This window comes from Schistocerca gregaria, chromosome 5 (assembly GCF_023897955.1).
Source record: "Schistocerca gregaria isolate iqSchGreg1 chromosome 5, iqSchGreg1.2, whole genome shotgun sequence".
Classification (NCBI taxonomy): Eukaryota; Metazoa; Arthropoda; class Insecta; order Orthoptera; family Acrididae; genus Schistocerca; species Schistocerca gregaria.
Genome location: NC_064924.1, coordinates 257090549 through 257115012, shown reverse-complemented (window position 1 = coordinate 257115012; position 24464 = coordinate 257090549). Strand labels below are relative to the sequence as shown.

Here is a 24464-nt window from a genome sequence, read left to right as displayed (position 1 = left end):
GTCGAGGGTAGTCTGTAGTTGTCGTTTGGCAGCGAAATTTGGTAGATATGCTAATGCGTTAATTCGGAACAAATTTGCGTTTTAAATCACCAATAGCCATCAGGTGCAAGTCTGGCGCTACGCACTTTTTGTATGACTTTATCACATACATGCTGTTTTTGACAAGCCCTAACTTGAGAGAACAGTATGACTATCGAGAGGCGAGACCGTACACTGTTAGTTAAACTGTTCTATGTGAATGGCAGCAATTTTAGTGCACTATTGAGAGAGTACTACAGACTAAAAGATCCGAGGAGCGGTCTGATGGTGTAATTTTTTATCCTATCTGTGTAGTTCTCAATTCGTTCGAGCAATCAATCATTTATGATAGGAGACACAGTAATTGCTCAGTCATTCGAAATGATTCAGAAATTTTACTTGTTACAATGAAATCAGGCGATGATTCTTCTTCTCTGCAGGCTCGTGCTTTGAGGCAGTCTGCTAATCTGTACAAATAAAATGACTAGTAATTTTGGGAGCGTTGTATAATCAGTCGGGAAACCTCAGATCCAGCGGATATTTGGCTTTGATGAAGTTTAACCTTCCGAAGAAGTAATGGAGCTCTTGGATGATTAAATGCAGGTTCGTATCCAGTCTTTCGGAAGTACCCTTCTGATTAACAACTACGCAACATATCGATGAATATCATTAATTCTCAAATGTTAAATACACACCTTTTGTGTGCAGGAGCAATATATATATATATATATATTTGCCTTTTAATCGTACAATTTGTATCAGTTATCTTCTGTCATAAATCTCAATAATCAGACTACAGTTCTTCAAAACATAGCTCAGGCTAATCGGCACAAAGACAATCTCGGAAGCTTTTTTTCTTCTAACAACCACCAGAGAGAGTACTACAAAGAATAATTAGGCAGTCATGGCATAGCTATTGTATGAAACTGTTTTGCGCATGGATTCTGCGAGTATGAAGATTGAAATTTTGTAAACGTCATTGAAGGGTAGAATTATATAAGAATAATTCATCGAATATAAAGATATATTACAATGGCATTCAATGGTTTAAAGTTATAATGCGACCTTCATGTGGCAGCTGGAAGGGGAAGGCTTTCTATTCCGACAGAAGTTATGGACGAGGTCGCTGTTGCTGCAACTGACCACACAGCACGTGGCGCTGATGATGATAGTGCTTGTCTAGTCTCAAAAAACTGCCCATCCCATGATCAAGAGTACAGACAGTTTTGCGGTCGATATCATACTGGCACAAGATACAGACGGTACAGCAACTGAAACTTCATGATCCGCGCAACGTTCTGAATTTGCTCTCCGAATTTCTGACACTGTTCGATGTTAATGACATGTGGCCGGGCAATAATTTATGGAGTAACATGGTACATATTACAGTACAGGGTACAGTGAATATATAGAACAACCAAATATGAGGTACTGTTAAACCAACTGTTGAGCACGATGAGGAATTGCATTGGACGTATGTGGCAGGTGATGGTGTAGACTCACAAGATTCTTTGTTCTCAGTCTGTTATTATTTGAAGAGCATACACACAGAGGACCTGTCAGGTATAGCATAACGTCTGCATGCTATCGCGACCTCCTTATACAGCATGTGATCCCTGCTCTGAAAGAGTGAAACTATGTGCGAAGCACTATTTTCATGCAGACTGGGGCAACATCTCATATCGCTCACCCATTGAAATGCTATTTAATGCGACCTTCCACGGATGCGTTACCTTCAAAGGTTTTCCAGATTCGTAGAGTCCAAGATCACATGATCTTAACCCATGTCATTTTGACTCGGGGGACATCTGACAAAACGTGTTTAGCAACTACACGTTGGTTCTCTACCTGATCTGAAAGCCAGTATACATTAGCACGCTGCCCAGGTTCCCCCGGAACTGTTGAGAGCAAGTGTTAGTTACTTCGTTTTCTGGATGCAGCATCTCGTCAACGTTTCCGGTCCACATACTGAACAATCTGTGGAAGCCGCAGTTAATAATGAAATAATGAAATCAGCCCCCATATGACCCGGTAAACCCTTATTAGAGTTTAAGCAGCTATCAGCTTACCATCATCGACACAAGAGTCTCACATATATAGCACCCTAGCTGTGTTCGACCACAAAACGAAAACATTCGCAAGTTGCTTTTCTGCTGCTGCTATTTGTATCTGGAAAAAGATGGCCTTCACTCTGCAGACAGTTCAATCGCCTGTTGCATTCAAAGAACATATAAAACTCTTCCCTTCGTAAGCATAACATCTTTTCCCCTAAAAACTAATACCTATGTCCAGATTATCCCCGTCGTACAGTTAAACAAATACCTCCACTTTCTCTCCTTTCTGTTTCACTCTCTTTTCGTTTCTCAGTAAGGAACGGCAATTTTTTCCCCACTCTTTGTTACGTCTACCTGTACCATGTCCCCCTTTCACTTGCTCTCCCACCCCTCTCTCACGTCCATCTGACTTTGAATCTACCTGATTGAGACCGGTCTTTGTTTCTCTGTCTTTCATGAACCACTGTAACTCAAGCGTATTTACCATAGCTATTCCTGTGATTCGGTTTATTATTTTATAATTGCTTGTAGTTGTTGTTTTCTGTTTTAGTACAAAGCCTTTTTATAACATCCCATCGTTATATGCAACAATTTAAAACATCCCTGGATAATTAAGTGAGTGAAATATCCGTAGAAAAGTAAGTACACTGGGGCAATAGGTTTTGTCGTGTATCTTTTAAAGTAAACGTCCCGGATTAGTTGATTTCTAATTAATGTGAAAAACAAAAACAAAAGATTTCCTTTTTTTATTATTTATTTATTAAATAAAAGGAACAAACCGCGTTGGTAAAAGTAGATTACATGAGATACTGATTTGCAGATATCACAGTGGCCGATACTAGTAGCTGCAGGAGTTTAGGCGGAGACCCTCTTGAGCTCCTCGCCGTACTTCTGCCTGTAGCTGCCGGTGGGGTCGTACTTGCTCTCCAGCGGCGTCCACAGGTCGGGCTTCTCCTTGATGAGGAACCTGATCACCTTCTCGGCACCAGCCTTCTGCTTCTCGTTACACTTGGCGCACTCATTGGTCAGCGCATCAGGGACGGCAGCTGTCAACAGACAGGTTACACATTCAGAAAGTTGAAGACATCACAAATATTTATTCTAAATATACTTAATAATTCAGTACTGCGTGACTCCTAGTACTTCGTTTTGAAGCTACATCAGTGGTCTGTGTTTCTATTTGACCACACGTGGTCCAGTGGCCACCATTCCAGGCTTCCACACAGAAGAGCACTCGGAAATTTATTTGGTTTGTTTTTCTGCAGAGGTGTATACACCTCTGAATATTTTCATACCTTTCATTAGTGTACAAAAAATGGTGATTAGGGGCATTATATCATATAGAGAGTTGATAAATGTACTAATATGATATGTAGAACCCAAAATCATGAATTATTTAACAGAGAGGCACTTTTGGCTTGATGTAGAAAGTATAAAGAACGAATGGACCATGCTTTTTGTATAGTCGTGTGGGAGGTATGGTTGCTGCGACAAAATTAATAAGAGAGGGAATATGTGACTCCAGTGTCTTCCTTATTGTCTATGACAATAATACGATTTGAATTTTCCATTCTTCAGGCCTTTGCGTTTTTCGATGTTTCACACGCAGCACTTTGGAACAGCTTGTCAATATCCACTTTACTTGGATGGTTCAGAAAATTTAGCCTGTTGGACATGGTACGCTGTGCAGTAATAAATCAATTAAGCAGGATCCGTCACACATTTTACAGAAAAGAAGAGTTAGAGAGAGAGAGAGAGAGAGTGAAAGAGAAAAGGGTAGTGCGAGGGAAAAAGATAGAAAGAGGCGGCAGGGATTGGGTAGAGCGGAGCGAAGACAGAGGGATGGTGAAAGTTACATACAAACAACAAATCACAGCATTAAAGCGCTGGTTCAGTCATGTGTACTAATCCACTCGTAGGTGCTTACTCTTTAACCACGGTGAACGGTATACCCCAAGCTCTTTCTCATATGACGCAAAATAACCGAGATTTGTTGCCTGTTTATTAGCTCACCGACCAGCCGTCCACATATCTATTTCTTTGAACGCGAACTTTAAGCAAAAAAGAAAGGAAGACAAGAAGGTATCCGAAATGCTATGTGCATCTTGGAAAAGAGTCCCAAATTATGAAAGGAGAACTTAGGGCGAATTTTACTGTAGAAACGGATATGAATTGTTGAGTAGATTATCGAGATGTGGAAAATATTGGATCAAGATAGAAGAGATGGAGGCTGGCATCGAACATATCTTTTATTTTATTTATTTATTTATTATTTAATGTTGACAGTCTTCACATATTTATAACCAAGCTGACATCCAACTCTCGTGAAGTAAATCCGTCACAAACAATAGTAATCCTGGAGCCTGTGGTAACTGAAGATGGAAATTCAATTACGGAAGAACGGGGAACAGATCTGGCAGATTACTGAAAAAAGTTAAAGTTGTTGCAAACACGGGAGGCATATAACTATTGGGCAATCGAATTCGCTGATGTTTCACACTACCATACGACATACTTAAATGTAACAGGTGATGCACTAGTAACATGAGCTATTCAAGCGTTTCAGAGAAATGAAGGTTCGTCGTTTTACGACCGTATCAAATCCCACAGGAGACTGTCAGCACGGGGGAAGAGGTGAATGTGCAATTGGTAAACGCAGCTGACTAGACGTTTGACTGTACCATGTAACAGTACATTTTGTTCCAAATTTTCTGCCAAGCAGTTGTACTAAAACTAATCATGTTTTTTCGAAGAGCAACAAAAAATATAATAATAACAATTCTAATGTTAACGTAGGCGCAATGGGACACTGTTCACTCGTGTATCCCACGGGACGCATTCAGCCGCCTGTCGGAAAGGTTTTTTCTCCACTCACACTAGCCGCTTTCAATGTGGGTATGTGGGAGTTGGCGTCTTATGTGTGCCCGTAGAGTGTAGGTGAGTGTAATAGTTGGTTGTATTGTGTTATGATACGTTTGTGTCTCATGGTGATGGTGATTATGAGAGAAAGGGCAGGGTGAAACTTTGTGCCAGTACATACTCTACCCATCTAGAATAGCACCAAGAAGACAGCCAGCTTAACTTCCCCATCCGATGAACGGATCACTATTAACAGTGTCACATTCCCTCATTTCAGAACACAATGAAAAGAGCATTCCAGTTTAAACTAGTTCATTGGCTGAAATGCTGGGTATGAAGAAATTCTTGCCACCCACCCTCCTCCGCATGAACAATTCGTTCACCAGTAGGTTTCGCACCGGCTACCTGTACCACACAGGTACAATGTTAGTGATATATTCGATGCGAGTTATAACAGGGTGTCCAGGTTAAAGTAAGTGAAACTATGCCAGGTTACACGTGCTTCAAATAATGTCCACTGTATTTATATTGATTTAGGGGTATTAATAGAAAGCAGATGTGGCCCCTTCTTATGTAAAAGCGACAGGATTAACTGCCTGCAGTACTATACCTACCTCCTAAGGATATTTGAAAAGGTGCAGTTGTCAGACAACAGTTGGTAAACACGAGTACGCTCTTTCGTTTCTGTTCCAAGCAAAAGATATATTTGCTGTACTTGTGAAGTGGGATCGTTATCAGGAACTTTCACAGCGATTGAAGCAATGTGATACAAGTGTGTTTGTTGACGGATTACAAAGAAAAATGATGGTATTCGGAGGCAAATGTGGCAGGCATCTGGACAGCTGCCGAAGCTGTGGGGGATTCGACAGTCACGTAAAACGTTCGACCTCCATTTCTCGCAAATGCTTTATAAGTGGATTGTAGTAGAGCAGAATCCATCTAAGTACGTACTACTGTCGTACTAGCGTAAAATCTGCGACCAGTTTGACGTTCGCTTCCTAAAGTACGTAAATATAGGGAGAACCATACTGACTATTCAGCACTGCACTCACCCTTGAGCTCCTTCCCGTCAGGCGTGCAGGAGGCGTCGCTGTCAGAGAGGAGGCACTCGTGGTACTTCTTCAGCAGGCGGTCGTTCTGCAGGATGTCGTCCAGGTCGATGTTGTCGTACTTGGTGGTGTACGCGGCGGCAGCTGCCACCAGGCAGACCAGCAACACAGTGTATTTCTGCATCGTGACTTCGGCAATGCGCTGCTGCTGTGGGTTCTGGTGTGTGATCTGCCGGCCCCAGTCTCCACTGCATTATATATACGTGTGTTCGCCGGCACGCCTGACGTCACGGCGTCTGTCTACGCAGGCGCCGGGCAGCGGACGCTGACCTTGACCGGTCCACGCACCTCGCCGTTTCTGTGAACAGCCAGTCGCTCTCACGAGCACTCGTGGCCGTTCGCTGTAATGCAGTTTCCATGATGCCTCTTACTGGAAATTCCTTCATTTCCTGTCCGTACACAAGTAAACACTTGCCACGCCAATAACACCAGGAAAAGTATCTCCATCAACGTTATGTAGAAAATTTTCTAACGTGAATTGTGTTTACTTGGGAGTCTTAGCACCGCAGATTTTTCTGGTCTGTAAGTTATCAATAAGCACATATATGATATAGAAAAAGTGGTTCTAAGCTCTTGTTCAAACAGTCTTTTACAAAAATGAAACTGCATACGTGTCCTGAATCGAGTCATTTTTAGAATCTGAAGTGTAGCATAAGAAATGTCATTCATGTCAAGCGGTACTAGAATAATTTACGGAAGAACGGAAACAGAAATCAGCAAGACACTGCCAGAAGATCTGATTGGCTTACGAAAATAATTTCAGACTAGCCATTATGACATAAAGGTTTTTTTCGTTACATTGGTCTACGTAAAGATATCCTTCAAAATCAATTATTTCAGGCAGAATAGAGTGCAGTCATTTAACGTTGGTCTTCATGTATTTTTTACTCTGTAGCGATAGTGAACGATATCTCTGGAATTATGTTGTTATTCTCAATTTGATTCACCTATAACCATACACTTGTTAGTTTTACTGTACCTTTGTGAAACACTATGTGTATGGCAAAAGGAAGACCAACAAGCTGTTAGAGTCTCTAAATTAGTCAGACCAGTTATACATATTTGACACTGTGTCAGACGCTGCGGGTGGTCTGTAAGTTATATTATTCTTCAAGGATCAAGTTTGCCACGATCGCTAGCAATTCGTTTTGTTACTATGGCCGGTCTCGACAGATCTACGCTGCGGGAACCGATGATGACAGTGTAAATCTGTCGAAGCCGGCCATAGAAATAAAAATAATTGCTATCTTCGCAAACGGCATTCTTCAGAAATGATATAATGAGACATGTAAAGAGGGTTACTCTTAAAAGCAGACTCACGTTTTGAATTAACTTCTTGAAACTGCAACTAATTAGTTCATCCAGGAACGCTTAAAGCATCTGTGCAATTCGTGCGTATAAGCAGGTAGTCAATTACAATCTTGTATTACTTGCCCATAGAAAATAATTTAAATTTGATCATTTTCTTTCCACAACAGAGATCTATAAAGCAAAGGTGAAACTGACAAGCTTAAGATTTTGCAATAATTTATGCCGTTTCCAGTTAGCGTAAAAACATCCTCAAACAAAATGCACTGCACATAGCGTAAAAGGGTTCAGCGGTAAATATTTCTCAGTTGTGTTACTTCTGGTTCATGAGAAGACCACAGGAGCAGAGCATGAATGTTGTCATCTATATGTTCTGGCTACTTCACATAAAATGATTGTCATGCTACTTTGAAATAGCTAGCCAAATAGAAAGTGATGTAGCACATTGTTGGGTGTATATTTCCGTTACTCATGTCGGCTGTGAGTGACGGAACATTTACTATCTTGAAATCTTTCTCGCAACCTGACAACTCATTCAGTAAGTAATATAATGATTAATTTGTGGACACACATAATAGTACCAAGATAATAGGAACAGGTTGTTCTAGCGTCCGAGCAGATGGTTAAAACATTAAGATCGTTTATTCAGCTACTGGTATTGGATGAAATGAATACTTCCTTACTGTAGCTTTTTACTAACAGTAAAATATTTATTTTAGTGGTACTTAACGTCTAATATGTTTCGCGGCTGAAGGATTGTACACTGTAAACTTCTACAATAATAAGATGTAAATCTGGGCGTTTATGTCTACTGTAGTAAGTAGCATAAAGAGGTTAGTTGCATATGTCGTCAGTTTTAAGATGTCTAATATGAAAGTCCATCTTTAGTAGCTAGTGTCCTAAACACTCAGTAACCTCTCTCCCCAATTCAATATTTAGCAACAGCTTCCTAAAGAAAGCAAGATGCTCTGCAGAATTTGTAAGAGAGCCAAAATGCTCAAACCCAACTGCCCAGTGAAAGGATCCAGTAAAATATACGCTGTAGTAAGAAAAGATTCAAGATCTGCCCTGTACATGGAAAATGCAGATGTATTGTTAAAAGCAGATAGCCGCAAGTGGAAATTTTTCAATAACCTGTGTCCAGGGATGAAACGGGATATTTTAGACTAGCAGCGATTCAGAGGGCGAGCTTACTCCCTAATTGCTCAGACGAAGAAAACAGACAGTGTTATCCCATATCACCGACATCACACAAACTTTTCAGCGATCCAAAATCCTCAAATATGCAGAGAGAGAGAGAGAGAGAGAGAGAGAGAGAGAGAGAGAGAGAGAGAGAGAGAGAGACAGGGACAATCAATAAATCTAAAGACAATTAAATTTGGCGAAATATGGAATTCTCCACCGAGATGACGAGGGTGTAGTCGAGTTGTGTAACAGATTATCCTAGGAACGACAGTGCACCCTGAACGGATGTTAGATAATAAAGCAGACGTGTCCGGTTGGTCTAAGTATGCAATTTGAACTGCAGTGTTGCACCTTACACTCGGACTGATTGATCGAATGCAGTACTAAACTATCATACGGTATTGCATTTATTGTAACGTTACCTGACAAAAAATGCCATATACTCAGTAAGGGAAGCAGGTAACAAAATGACATTTCAATGGTTCAGCGTTACGTGACGTTATTTCTGCGACTATAAAATCTAGTGAAATTTACGAAGCACTTGTCAGTAAAAGCCCAGTTCTGGTCTTCGGTTGGGAAGAAAAGTCGTTCTGTCTTATTCATGTTGATCATGGGATGGGCAGTTTTCGTGAGACTACACGAGCACTAGCACCATCAGCGGTACGTGCTGTGTGGTCAGTTGCAGCAACAGCGACGTTGTCAATAATTTCTGTTGGAATAGAAAGCCTTCTTCTTCCAGCTGCCACACGAAGGTCACACTATAACTTTAAACCATTGAATGCTATCAGACCGCTCCTCAGGTCCTTTAGTAGGCGGCACTCTCTGAGTAGTACACTAAAATTGCTGCGATTCAGATAAAACAGTTTCACTAACACGATTTCTCCTCTCGATAGCTATACTGTTCTCTCACGTTAGGGCTTGTCAACAGACAGCATGGATGACATAACGTCATACAAAAAGTGTGCATCGCCGGATTTGCACTTGGTGGCTTTAAAGAGTAAATTTGTTCCGAATTAACGCAATAGTATATCTATCAAATTTCGCTGTCATATGATAATTACAGACTACATTCGACCTCCGTGAGTTGCTGCACTTAGTTCGTGAGACACCTTGCGAAATGATCACCAGAAAAACCCAGAAAAAAAACAGAGCCCATGTGGAGTTCTACTGACTTCGTTCTTCCCATTAACCATTCTTGAATGGAAAAGGTATGGGCTGTGGAGGGGGAACATTTTGGTGCCAGAAATACCTTCCTCCATACACCGTAAATTTTTTAAATTTCTTTTTTCCTTGTTCTCAACCTGTGAGAGCACGCCAGGCTCTTGTAGAACTTGTTTCTTTTCCTCCATGTCTAGGTCAGGCATTTGTATATGATGAGAAGGAATACCTCTCAATCACCTTGGTCATGCTGCGGGATGGTAATATTTAAATTTGTTTCTGAAATAATATGGCCTAGGGTATATGGACGTAGAATTACATACAGACGTAGGGGGGTTTAATCTTGTAGCCTCTTCTTCAAATTAGCACGAGGCTAATACACAGATTGAAACAGTGGTTTCATTTATGTACGTGGGCATTTCATCTTGATGGATCTCGTGTGCAGTCGTAGGATAAGTAACAGAACCGAATTCATTCGCTTATGAAGGTAACCTGTATTTCAGCAAAGGTTTTAGATGTTTCGTGCAACCTTAGATCTACACTGGTGTCCAAAATTAACTCAACAAACCGCAGTTTCCCCGTCCTGTGTCTAATTAACGTTGAATCATACAAACTGTCAACAGATATCCTTACAGTCGAGTCCTGCGCGGGAAATGGCATTCTGGTCAACGGACAACGATGCCAAAGATAACATCAGGGCACATATCAAACGAGATAGTGTCTTCCGGATAGTCCCACATGCCCAAACCCAGACGGTGCAATATGGCACAGACAAGACACCTACCAGGATCTCTGCAGTGGAGTGCAATGGGAAGAACGGAAGCAGGACAGACACACACCGATGTGGTCCCTTGGACTAATCGGAATCGTTCTGTGTTCGGATGAGGCGACAGTTTATAGATCTCGAAACTGTATCCCGAAGACCAGTGAGGGACTGCCCACGTGACCATCGCACAGAGAGAAACATTATTTGGCTGTAAGGGCACGACGGTACCGCATTAGTGATGTACGGCAACTGTAGGCTGAGTGTCCTCTATTCTTTTATTGTCATAGACATGCTGAATGTGTATCTCTGACGCCAATCAACAAAAGGGAACGTGTAGAGTGGAGTCGTCAACATTCCACCTGGACGCCACAACAGTGAGCCAATGTTGTTTTCACAGACGAGTCCTTACTTGCTCTGGACGGTGATTTTCGATGGATTCCCCACCGGAGAGAAAGTGGAACACGATTTCGGGACCCAACCATTTTTGAAGGAGACTTCTATCGAGGATAATCCCTAATGGTGTAGGCGGAAATTATGTTGACTTCTCAAACACCTCTTCATGAAATTGTACGGTTAAATCGGCAAGGTTTAACTGCTGCCAGGTATCGTGGCGAGATCTTAGGGCGTCATGTGCACTTGTTGCGAGATGCTGTGGGCCCAGACATCGTATTGCTCGACGATAATTCTCGACCTCATTGAGCATGCGTGACCGATGTTTCTTTGGTCAAGGACGATATTGCACGCAGGGCGTGGCCAGTTCGCTGACCCGATTTGAATCCCACAAAGCACATCTGGATGCACTAATGACAAGGGTTGCATTACGTCGGCATTCATCTACCACTATCCAAGAAATGCGAGCAGCGCTGGAAGAAAAATGGTCTTCATTTGCTTCAACTTGAGATTGATGACATCATTCAGAGCATGCCCCATCGATTGTCAGGCCTGTATTGCTGGCAGAGGTGGTGACATCCAATACCGAGCGCTTTAACCAGTTGTCGGAGTTTGTACGTAAATCCGTTAAGTTGGTTCAAACGAAGAACACTTTTGTCTAACGTTATCCATGTTGGAATTGTTTACGTTTTGCATATATATATTTATTATGCTCTACTATCACATGATGGTACCGTTTTGTGCCAAAATGAAAGAAATCTTGCAAAATTTTGATTTGTTGCTTTGCTTTTGCACACCACTGTAGTTTCAGTACTTCCAGGAAATACATTACATCTTACTGCAACTGATGTAATAATCAAATTATTCAGTAAAGTAGTGTAACTATTATGTGATTTTCTATGTAAGGTCCACTCAACGCTATAACATACTTCTTTGAAGAACAAATGCTACTCTCTAGCACAACCTGTGCATGCATGATTATGAATACTGGCCGTCGTTTACAAAGTCTACAACAATTAGGTAATAAATATTAATTTTACCATTCATGAAAATTTCTGCACCTAAAATCTCAAATAAGCAAATTTTATTGCTACAGAAAGCAGAACTAGGTGGAATGAGTAGTGAATTATCTCACCTGGTGCTATAGCTGCTAATAATGATATTTTCGCAAGAATTTATTAATTGTACTAATTTGTTATTTTATATTCCTCATTCTAATTTAGTTGTTAATGTCCAATAAATTTCACTCCCTTTCAATTTTTATGACCCTTTCAATATTAGTATGTACGTCTCTTTGGGTTACATGAAAAAAAAGGTAACAGTCATACACATATTTCGGAATGTAATTACATATACAGCATATTAATGACCTATTTGAAATACTCTACGATAGGCTGCCAGTTTAACTTAACACAATTATGACGGGGCGAGTCAGACTGACTAAAGGTCTACAGATTTAAAATTTCTAAGACAAAAAATTTTATTCTCTGGGATTAACTATCTTGGCTTTGTATTTTCGGGGTAGTGAATATCTGGAATATCTCAGATGCCTTAATTGGATTTGCACTGGACTCTATTAATAAAATGACATAAAAGTCCTTACCAGTAACTATAATTCGTAGTTAGCTCGTTAACGACGCTGCAATGGCGGATAAATAAATGTCGCCAAAGCCGGTTATTCGAGCTCACGCAATAAACACACCCACATTCCCATTGGAAACCTGTCAGTAGTACGTTAAAGAGATTAACGTAAAAAATTAATAAAACAAGAGAAAGAAATAATTATTCGCACTTACATGCGTTTACAATTAGGAATACATCTTAACAGGCCAAGGACAGGAGGAGGAAAGGTAACGAAATAAGTGGCAGAAGAAGAAAGAAGAAAAGGTAGAGATTACGACACCAATGTGTTTTAGTTTATACCTCTTGCTTCAGCTTTTGATAAATTTATAAACACTATGGATTTAATGACTCGGTGCATAATTATATTTGGTAAAAGTAATTACTAGCAGAAGAAAAAGAAGAAAAAAATGGTGATATATCGTTGTAACAGCGAGTCATAATCCCTTGAATTTATATCCCACGCTTGAACCTTTCTTTATTTCCATCTTTGCTTCTTCAGTGTATATAATGAACAATAGGGGCGAAAAACTATATCTGTCTGTTACACACTTTTTAAACCGTGCACTTCGTTCTTGGTCTTCCACTCTTATAGTTCTCTCTTGGGTTTTGTACATATTGTACACTACTCGTATTTACCAACACTTTACTCCCATTTTGCGTTGTCGGACGTTTTTCCAGGTCGACAAATACTATGAATCTGTCTTGATTTTTCTTCAGTTTTTCTTCCATTACCAAACGCAACGTCAGCAAAATAGTCCAGGTACGTATGACGATGTTACAGTTAGGACATGAAGTATAGGAGGAAACAGAAAGGGTAATTAAATATGTCCAAGAAGATGATAATCTAATAATCATTAGGGTATGCCACGGGGTGTTATGGGAAGGAACAAAAGAAAGAATTTGGGAATGTACTGGATTGGTACAATGAATAGGAGGACAAAATTTGAGTTCTGCAATAAATTTCAGCTAATAGTAGCGAACATACTGTTCAAACATCACAAAAGGGGAAAATACAGGGTGTCCATAATTAAATATCCAGTTTAATAACACCCTAGACTGCTCAGGATGACGTCAAAGTTGAACAGTATATTATTGACGCAGAGCGAAACGTCGCAGAACAAAGAGATTAACTAAAATTGGACCAATAGATGGTGCAGTAAGCGTCAGAATATGCGCTTCAAAAGACGCAAAAGACGTGCGGCACACAATTGTTCTTCAAATTGCGTCCGAGACGTCTGACATGACTGTCTCCATGAAAAATCGAAGGGTGCCGTTAAGGCTCTTTCACAAAAACGGCGACTCTACACCGCTAGCCCTACAGAAGTTCCGGACCTCAAGGGTATGAATACATTGGTCCCATATCTACTAAGCGTCTAGAGAAAGTGATTACAAAATTCAGAAACATCGGTTATTTTGAAGGTCAATGTGGCAGAGGAAGGAAAGCAGCTGATCGGACATCTGTCGAAGATGTAGCCACAGCTTTGCAGGAGTGGTCGAGTGGTAGTGCACACACATTCAGTGCACGGGAATTGCTCGATCGACGGACATGCCTGCGAGCGCGATTCAAAAAGTGCTGATTGCTATCCATAGCCTGCATTGCTATTCATATGAAATCATCCCCGTTCAGGAGTTGCTACCTGCTGACCTGTCAGCAAGACAAACGTTCCCTCAGGAGTTTCTCATTCGTATGTAAGTGAACAACGAATGGAATATTCTGTGGGCGGAGGAAGCCCATTTCATCTCCAAGGACATGTCAATAGGCAGAATTAGAGAATATGGGCAACAGGAGCCCCAAACGCTCATTAACCGGTATCACCTCAATCTGTAATGGTTAGTGTGTGGTGCGGATTGACCGCATCGTTTACCTTAGTACATTATCTTTTCTAGGAGAGTAGTCCTACTGGTACTGTTACCTGTACTAACACCGCACCACCGTCATTCCAATCCTTCAGCAGCGCGCACGTGTGGCTAGGATTACTTTCATGCAAGATGGCTCCCCTCCGCACATTGCACAGCCAGTGAAGCGGTTGCTGCTGAGGCATATCAGGAATACTAGAACTGTTAGCCCCCACATCTCCACAACTTTGCCAATTATATCACCTGGCCTTGGTCTATGTGACTTCTAGCTGTGGAGCTACCTAAAAGATGTTTTCAGTGTTCCAATAGCAAAAGTATCTGACATGAAGGCATGCATTGCTCAATGCTTTCTGAACGTGACCCCCGAGACACTCCTAGCGTCGTGGAACATACTGTTCCTCTACTCCAACTTGTGGCGGAAAATGATTGACAGCATGCTAAACATGATATGCACCAGCCTCGCGACAGTTATATGCCGAAGTCATCCTGCTTGTTATGCGGTTTTAGCCCCAGTACGATTAAAACCCGATGCCATTATGCTTTTATGTGGTTTTTGGAACCAGGACAATTAAAACTGATATCATCTTGCTTTTTACGCGGTTTTTACTTTAGGACAATTAAAAATCGATTTTTACCATCCGACGTGGTAATACCCTGTAGTTGTGGATGGGCTAAAAGTTCCTCAGCTGTTTACTGCGAGTTTGTGCAGTCATGTTCACTGAACAGCTTGGATAGTGTAATGTGCAACTCAGTCCATAGCCTTCGAATTGCGTTCCATCTGTCGTACGTAGCCGACCCCGTTTACGTTAAGAAGCTTAGAGCGATACCTATTGGTAAAACTTTCGTTATTTTTGTCTCAGTGACGTTTCTCCACGCGACTATAATTTGTAGCTAAAATTTGATGTTCTGAGGAGTGGTTCTCTTTTTACAGCGTTTCAAAACTGGAACTTTAATTATGGGCACCTTGTATACCTGGGATAGGATTGTCGAGACGAAAAGATCCTAGCTATGTTATATGATGGTTAGACAAAGATTATGAAATAAGTTACAGGACTTTAAGGAAACCAGGAGCCGATACAGATCGGATCAGAATTTGGAGTTGATGATGAATAGGCAGAAGTTTAAAAGACTCGTCCGGAAGTTTCAGTTTGCGAAGAAGTGGTACGCTGTAGTAGTGAAGAACGATGAGACACGTTTGATGACAATAGATACTCCAATAATAAATACCTCTGTAGGCAGTCATTTAAAAGGAAACTGTTATCTCTAAAAAGGGTAATCACGGAAGTTGGACAGACAAACTTAGGTACAGGAATGGTTACTGCAGAGAAACGTAGGGCAACCAGAAGAAGCACTTAAATTTGATCGAATAAGAAAGGAAGCACAAAACTTTTAAGGGAAATTCTGAAATATAAGTTACTTAGAAATGATACATATATGAAGGGGTGCCAAGGTAAAAATGCCACATGCAAAATGTGAAGAAACGGTAACATAAACAGTCCTCGGAACGACAATTCAATATTATAGAAATGACATTCGGTAAAATTAAAGTCAAGGCTATGAACAATATCAATGCGTGGGAATGCCACTGTTGAGTGAAGAAGAGAGTGAATGGGTGGAAAGAGTACATTGAAGGTTTCTGCGAGGGGGAAGAATTGACGTGATGGAGGAGGATATGGGAGTTGATATGAATGACACAGAGACCCAGTATTAGTCGGAGTTCAATAGAGCGTTGCAATAATTGAGTTCAAATAATGATGAAGCCATAGATGATATTAATTCAAAATTTCTGAAAGCAATGGTGACTATGGCAAACAAGCTATTATTCAGTCAAAATATCCACGGGTGTACTGCCGGTCTGCAGTATCCAACGGGCACAATATTTCGGCGATCATACATGTCGCCGAAATATTGTGCTCGTTGGACACTGAAGACCGGCAGTACACCCGTGCATATTTTGATTATCAAATACGGCGGGAGAAACTCAAGACTCACAAGCTATTATTCAAGTTTGTGCGCAGAATCTGAGAGTCCTGAGACATCTACGGTACATTCTAAAATATATCATCTAGACATCCCCACTACAGTAAGGCCAAGTAGGTGTGAGAAACGTTGTAAAAGAGCCTAAGCGCTGACGTATTCATGCTGCTAACAAGAATAATATACAGAGGAATGGATAAGAAAATTGAGGGTCTATTAGACGATGATCAGATTGGCATTAGAGAAAGACAATGCACAAGATAGTCAGGTTTGACACTGCCGTTGATAGTGGAAGCAAGAACTAAGAAAAATTAAGACACGTACATAGGAGTCCCAAATCTGGAGAAAGCATTCGACGATGTAAAATGCTACAACATAGTCGAAATTCTAAGAAATATATGAATAAGCTGTAGGAAAAGTCGGGCAATATACAACAGTTATAAGTATTGATAAATAGCGATAGGAATGGAAGACCAAAATTGAAGAATTCGTGTGAAAAAGGGTGTAACACAGAAGTGCACATTTATACCCCACTCATCAACTTCTGCATAGAAGGATAAATGTCAGACATAAATGAAGAAGAATCTGTAAAGGCATTGCTGTTCTCAGTGAAAGAGTTGAACAATTGCAAGACCTGTTGAACAGAACGAACAGATTTGCGAGTCCAAGGACAACTAACTAGAAAAAATGGAAGCAAAACAACATATGATGGATGAAGCAGGGAAGACGTAAAAAGTGGGCATAACTAGCCAAGAGAACACCAAAAAGTCCTAACCTGGAGAAGAGAATCACACCATTTGATAGAAATGAAGGAGTTCTCTGCAGAATCAGCGAAGATAGGAACATATGGAAGGCACTGACAAGAAGAAGGAACAGAATAATAGAATATGTGTTACGACATTAGACTATAAAGAAGCATAATTGACGTATTCCTGAACTGAAGATGTTGGGTGCAATGGCGGGCCACAGCAAACCATACTGATGGAGAAATGGCTAAGTCACATAACTGTCCTGTCTGTACCATGTTGTAACATAATTGTGCGTGGTGAAATGGGCTTTGCATGAACCTGAAAACAATAAGAAATTTAAAAAAAAACAAGTAGTAACAAGGGTGTGGATGCGTCCTTCACCACCAACCACAATAACAAATCATGGGATGCCCTTATTTGGTGCATCATTGCTATTTAAGGCAGTTAAGTTTATGTCTTCATTACGCTCCCTGCTTACTGCAGGTCCACTCTCTGATTTTTTTCTGGACGGATGTTTGCTTCGTGTGGCTGCTAGCCAATGACAACCCCACTTCATCCACTGGAGACTGAAGTGTTGTGCTGCGATATTTGTCATAAAAATGTAAGTGTAGTGTGGCTAGCGCCTCCCGACGTTTAGAACGTTCGCCGGGTGCAAGTCTTTCGAATTGACGCCACTTCGGCGACTTGCGCGTCGATGGGGACGAAATGATGACGATTAGACAACACCCAGTCCCTGAGTGGAGAAAATCTGCGACCCAGCCGGAAATCGAACCCGGGCCCTTGGGATTGACATTCTGTCTTGTGGACCACTCAGCTACCAGGGGCAGACGATATTTGACATTTTATATGATTCATTTTATATATCTGTACTTATAAAATGTAAATCCAATGTAGGTTTCCCACCTAAAACTTTGTCCAAGTTGATTGTTTTATTTTCTGTGAAGAAATTTTCCCTCTGCTCGAAACTCTGGTTAGATATCGTATGCGGAGCAATAGCAAGAGTCTGATTGGCACCATGGCATGAGATAAGAAACGCAAGCCATTGAGATACTAGTTTACTATGTGTAAAGACCGCCAGCTAGGCTTTCCAAGACTGATCCTCTGCTTCAAATGTGCAGTTAACAATGGAAAGTAATAGAAAGAAATTGCCGAAGTAAAAATTTACCTTCCATTCTGTTTCTCGTCACCACTGAACTAACTGTATTAGATTCCAAACTTGATAAATCAATTTCCTCACAGACAGTGTACAGTGTGCAGAGCTCAATTTATTGAGGTGAGCTCGAGCAATTTACTTGCTAAACTAGATCGCGAAAGTAAGTTTAAAAAGGAACAAGGCGGAGCATAAGTTGCGACTGTAAAAAGACTGTTCCGAACGCAGACGCTGACGATGAAATGGAAGTCACGTACTAAACAAAGCGACAATTCCATCAAGTCCTATTACAATCCACTTGGAATTTATAAATGACAGAGCACAGCAATCAGCCGTCCTTTTTTGCAGGTTTTATTTGGTAAATCCATATTTCGACTAGTGCCTAGCTAATATCAATGCACTGTTTTTCTAGTCTCAATGCATATCAGTTCACTGTTGTTCTGGCGTCAGTCACAGTTCGTTGCTCACGTCCGAACAATAGTGGACTCACATGCAATGAGACTAGAAAATAGTGCATTGATGATGGCTAGGCACTAGCTGAAATGCGGATTTGCCAAATAAAACTAGCAAAAAAGGACGACTGATTACTGTGCTCTATCATTTATAAATCAGATCACAGTCGCTGAGTGTACCTACGTTCGTAATGGAAGGTAACCACTTGGAATTGCCACTGAAGAGGTTCCCGCTTTAGTTCTTCCGTCAATGAGTCGAGCTGCGTGAATATCGTGTGTCCACGTTAAGGTTGAGGCATTTGAGGTATTCCTGACGTGCGTGAGTTGGCCGTAGTGGCGGCGGCGGCAGGGATTTTTATCCAACTGCCGAGGTGTGCCGCGACAAACAGCAGAAGCATTTTTCCGGTTTTTCCACATTTTCACATTCCATCTCGGACGCTGCCACGAAAATGTTTCATGAGAAAAACGACTTCAGTCCTGAAAAACCTGTGCGGCTCACTCTGTGGTAACTCAGTCATGTGCCGAATTACGTACTCTAGAAGAGTATGCATTAATAAAAAAAAAAGCTAGTCGTTAACGGAATCTTCGAATTCTGGCCAACGCGAGACCCTACGTCGACAGCAGTCACTACCTGACGACCAGTGTGTCGATATCTGATCCCAATCAGTTTTACAGAAGTTTGAAGACAGTGTGGTCGTCGAAGGAACGGTGTGCTGATGGAGATTTCATAGGCAATTGCAAGAACTTTATCTTGCGTCCTCTGAAGCTTAAAAGATTACAAAAATTGTACGCCATTCTGCTTACGACTGTTTATACCCACATTTTCATACGTAAAACAACATATTCGGGACAGACATACAGTGATACTGCAAAAATTCGAGACTGTAGCAACCATCCCAAACATTTACTTATAGCAAGTATACGATATCATGAAAATGACTGCAAAAGCTAATGTAGCGGGTTCTACAACGACACGCAGTTTAAGCAGGACGATGAGCAACTCAGACGTTTTTGCTAAAAAGGAGCAATTACACCCATGCACATAAATTAAGGATAACTACAGAATGTGGTGCCACACAACGTCACAATACACAAAACTGGCGCTAATAGAATAGGCACATAGGGAGCACACACTACGCAGATTTGTAAGTCCACGGTATTGGTGATAAGTTGAGAAAACCGTCCTGAAACACATGTGCTACAAAACGCCACTGTTTCCTGCGCGTGTACCCCGACATCAATATAGGATATTTTCATCATGCACACGTACACAGGCCGCACAACGGTTTGGAATACTCCGGATCAGGTGGTCGAGCAGCTTCTGGGGTATAGCCTCCCATTATTGCACCTGTGCCTGTGGTATCTTCTGAAGTGTCGTAGGGGTTTGAATACTTGCAACGATACGTCGAACGAGAGCATCCCAGAGGTACTAGATGGGGTTTAGGTTTGGAGATCAGGCAGGCTACTCCATTCACCTGGTATCTTCTGTTTCTAGGTACTCCTCCACGATGGCAACTCGGTGGGGCCACGCGTTATCATCTATCAGGTGGAAGGTGGGACCCACTGCACCCCTAAAAAGGCGGCCATACTAGTGCAAAATGACATCCGGATACACCTGAACTGTTACAGTGTCAAAGACACCCCTGGATATACGTGCACCAATAATAATCCCACCCCACACCATCAAGCCACGACCTCCATACAGGTCCTTTCAACGACATTAAGGGGTTGGTATCTGGATCCTCGTTCACGCCAGATGAAAACCCGGCGAAAATCACTGTTTAGACTATACCTGGACTCGTCCGTGAACGTAACCTGGGACCACTGTTCCAATGACCATGTACTGTGTTCTTGACACCAGGCTTTAAGGGCTCTCCTGTGACCAGAGGTCAGTAGAATGCACCTTGCTGTTCCGCGGGCTAATAAACCATGTCTGTTCATTCGTCTGCAGACTATGTGTCTCGAGGCAACCGTTCCGGTGGCTGCGGCAAGGTCACGAGCACGGCCACATGCAGCACTCCGTGGCCGTCTGCGGGCACTGATGGTGAGATATCGGTCTTCTTGTGGTGTTGTACTGTGGACGTCCCGTACTGTAGCGCCTGAACACGTTTCCTGTCAGCTGGAATCGTGGCCATAAATTTGAGATCACACTTGGTGGCACACGGAGGGCTCATGCTTCGAACTTCTGTGTTTGACCAGCCTCGAGTCGCCCTAGTATTCTACTCTTATAAAGTCTTCAATATGTGTTCATTGAGTCATTTTCAACACACAGTCACAATTTACACGTCTGAAAGCGTCTGCACAGTTACTCGCTGCACCGTACTCTGGCATGCACCAAGACACCTCTGCGTATGTGAACTGCTGCCAGCGCCACCGTGCGACTACCGTAGGTCAGATGCACCGCATGGTCATACCCCTAGGTGATTTACACCCGCAAACCTCCCACCAGACCATTGTTTCATCATGTATAAGTATTATCTTTAATTTATGAGCACGAGTGTGTATTAAACAACGCAATCTGCTATTGTACATGGCTGGAAACGCAGGAGAAGTTTACGAAGAAAGCTGTGTCATTACTCTTCCTACCCTTTGAAGGCTCGAACGATAGGCATGGACTAGTAGCTTCTAGCATGCTTTTTGTGTGGATTGGTGCTGTGCATGTTACTCAGCCTGTTACTACAGTTGCAGCTGTCGCAGTTTCTAGATTTCTGTGATCAAAGGGGCACTGAGTTTTTGCAGGAGGAAAGCGGCTTTCCAGTCTAATCGAAACACGAATTATAGTTCTCACCGCCACTGAAATACTACTCAATCAACGGGCAGAACCCAGAACTTTGTAGTGTACTCGTTTCCGTCTAAAATTGGGAGAAGCTGTTCATTTATACACTGTCCATCCATTAACCGCCTCTCAGTGTGTAGCTGGGTGTGATTGTTTCTGTCAGAGAAAGACACTGCGAACAGCATAAGCTCCCTTGATCAACCTTTTCTTACGAAGTTAGAATCAACATGGCAATAATCCCAGAATGACGAAGGGATTATAACTTCCAATTATTCGTAAGCCGTACTTAGTCACAGAAAGAAGGAATTCGGGAACACACGGTAATAATATTGATACCGACATAACCCATGCAGTAGAAGAATACTTTCAAAGAAACGAATATATTAATTTGCTAAGGAAAAAGCCTAAACAGGCATTATCTGCAATAAAGCAATAGACTTATGAGCAAGGGGGCTGCTATATGCAGAGCATACTTTCATGTCTGGTTTTCACTTTCCGACTTCTTTATTGAAATAATGTCCGCCCCGACAGCTGAGTGGTCAGCGTGGCGGTCTGTCACGCCAAGGGGCCCGGGTTCGATTCCCGGCTAGGTCGGAGTTTTTCTCCGCTCAGGGACTGGGTGTTGTGTTGTCCTCATTATGATTTCATCCTCACCAGTGGAAGGCAACGTGAAAACACCACTGGAATCACTTCCCTAGACGCTCATGCGGTGGACCTCTGGCGAGGCTTCCCCCATGGCAAGACCTGCCGTAAGGCAGAACACAAAGTTAAAGTTTATATCAGATAAAAGTGGGAGTAAGTTGCCAATGGGAATCAGAATAGAAACATCAAATGTAAGGAAAGGAAGGTATTGTGGATGAGTTCAACTTAACGTAGCTTGCTCACTTTCGTTTCATAACGTATCTGTTATCTCCGCAATCACTAGAATGGAATTCTGTCACGATAACTTCCTTGCCTATTTGAATCCCTTAAATCCAACAAGTTTAAGCGTTTGTGCGTGCCGTAACTCAAATGTTGGAGATATTAGTAACTCAGTCTTGGCTTGTTCGACGTTCGAAGGACACAGAGAACAATTACTCTCAGAGATGGAAACTTAAGGGTACCATTCCCTATGTGCATTATTGGTCTTCTAATAAAGAATGATAAACCACTTATTAGGTATCTGATATGAACTACTTTAACAATTCTAAAATCGAATCACATATAGATGCTGTTTCCATAACAGAATGCAAAAATTTAATAGGACACAGAGGATGCTCCACTGAACAATTTGAGGTAGGGAACCGGGGGTCGGAGAAGCCAGCTTAAGGAGAAAATAGGAATAAAATCACATTACTGTGTATTTATTTTAGTTAAATTAGTTACAATTAACGGAAAATGCCATTACTGACATAATGAACGCGCCCTTTGTACTGTACTTAACAAAATGTGCTGAAGCTGACCGTCATCAACCTCAGTGCAAGCATGACATCGGCGAACAAGATTCTGACACACCCTGACAAATATCCCTGTTGTGTTACTAATCACATCACAGGGGGAGCTATAATTCCGACAACTAATTTCATCTCCATACCCATCGAGGTGTCATACACAAATGACTTTAGATATCCCCATAGGAAATAATCAGTGAGTTTCAGGCCAGGTAACCACACGGGCCATGGAATAAAATCAGACCTTCCAGTCCAGATACCAGGAAATACAGCACTGAGATGGTTGCAGATGTCCACACTGATTCATACCTTCACTTCTATGTTATAAAATACTCAGTTTTTTTGTGTTTTTAGTGGTTAGATTGCGTAATTGTTGAAGGCTAAAGAGTATAACTCTTTATGGTTAAATAGTGGAGCTGTTGATGGCTAAGTATTGTAGTTCCTGATGGATAAACACTGTACTCATTCTGAAGGAAAGATAATAAACTTTCATGACTATTGGCTACTTCGAAGGCACAAAGTAGTAACGTAGTGACGTAGAAGTACATATGCTCGGAGTAGTGAACCATCTTAAATCACTTAATAAAAGCAAGTCTTCTGGTACAGGTTGTATACCAGGTAGGCTCCTGTCAGAGGATGCTGATGCATTAACTTCATACTTGACAATAACATACAACCGTGCTCTCGACGAAAGATCAGTACAGAAAGATTGGAAAGTCACATCAATATTCAAAAATGATAGTCGGAGTAATCCACTAAACTGCAGAACTGTATCATTAATGTCGATACGCAGCAGGATTTTGGAAAATATATTGTGTTCTAACATCATGAATTACCACGAAGAAAACGCACTGTTGACACACAGTCAACCCGGACTTAGAAAACATCGTTCTTGTGAAACACAACTAGCCCTTTATGGTCATGAAGTGTTGAGTGCTATTGACAAGGGATTTCAGATAGATTCCGTATTTCTGGATTTCCAGAAGGCTTTTGACGCTATACTACACAAGCGGCTTGTAGTGAAATTGCTTGTTTATGGAATTTCGTCTCAGTTGTGTGACTGGATTTGTGACTTCCTGTCAGAGAGGTCACAGTTCATACTAATTGTCAGAGAGGTCACAGTTCATACTAACTGACAGTAAGTCATCGAGTAACACAAAAGTGATTTATGGCGTTCCCCAAGGTAGTTTTATAGGCTGTTTGCTGTTCGTTACCCATATAAGCGATTTGGGAGACAATGTGAGCAGCCGTCTTAGGTTGCTTACAGATTCGGCTGTCATTTATCGACTAATGAAGTCGTCAGAAGATCATACAAACTGCAAAATGATTTAGAAAAGATCTCTGAACGATGCGAAAATTGGCAGTTGACCCTAAATAACGAAAAGTGTGAGGTCATCCACATGAGTGCTAATAGGAATCCGTTAAACTTCGGTTACACTATAAATCAGTCAAATATAAAGGCCGTAAATTCAACAGTATACCTAGGAATTACAATAACGAAAAACTTAACCCTAGAACTCCTAAGGGAGGGGGGGAGGGGTTCGTTGAACCCACAATTTTTTTATGTCTCCTGCTTTTGCCCAAGTATCTTTCATACTACATA

At 41.5% G+C, this 24464-nt stretch overlaps 2 protein-coding genes across 2 annotated transcripts in view; both read right to left on the bottom strand.

Annotated features, from left to right (window-relative positions):
• The window catches only part of LOC126273028 (allergen Tha p 1-like), a 405450-nt gene that overhangs the window by 122370 nt on the left and 258616 nt on the right, over positions 1-24464 (bottom strand). The gene's annotated exons all lie outside the window — the stretch shown is intronic.
• On the bottom strand, positions 2809-6227 carry LOC126273035 (allergen Tha p 1-like). Its single transcript, XM_049976428.1, has 2 exons — positions 5984-6227; positions 2809-3118 (listed from the first exon to the last, which is right to left on the bottom strand). The coding sequence occupies exons 1-2, from the start codon at positions 6162-6164 to the stop codon at positions 2928-2930; spliced, it is 372 nt and encodes a 123-aa protein (XP_049832385.1). The 5' UTR covers positions 6165-6227; the 3' UTR covers positions 2809-2927.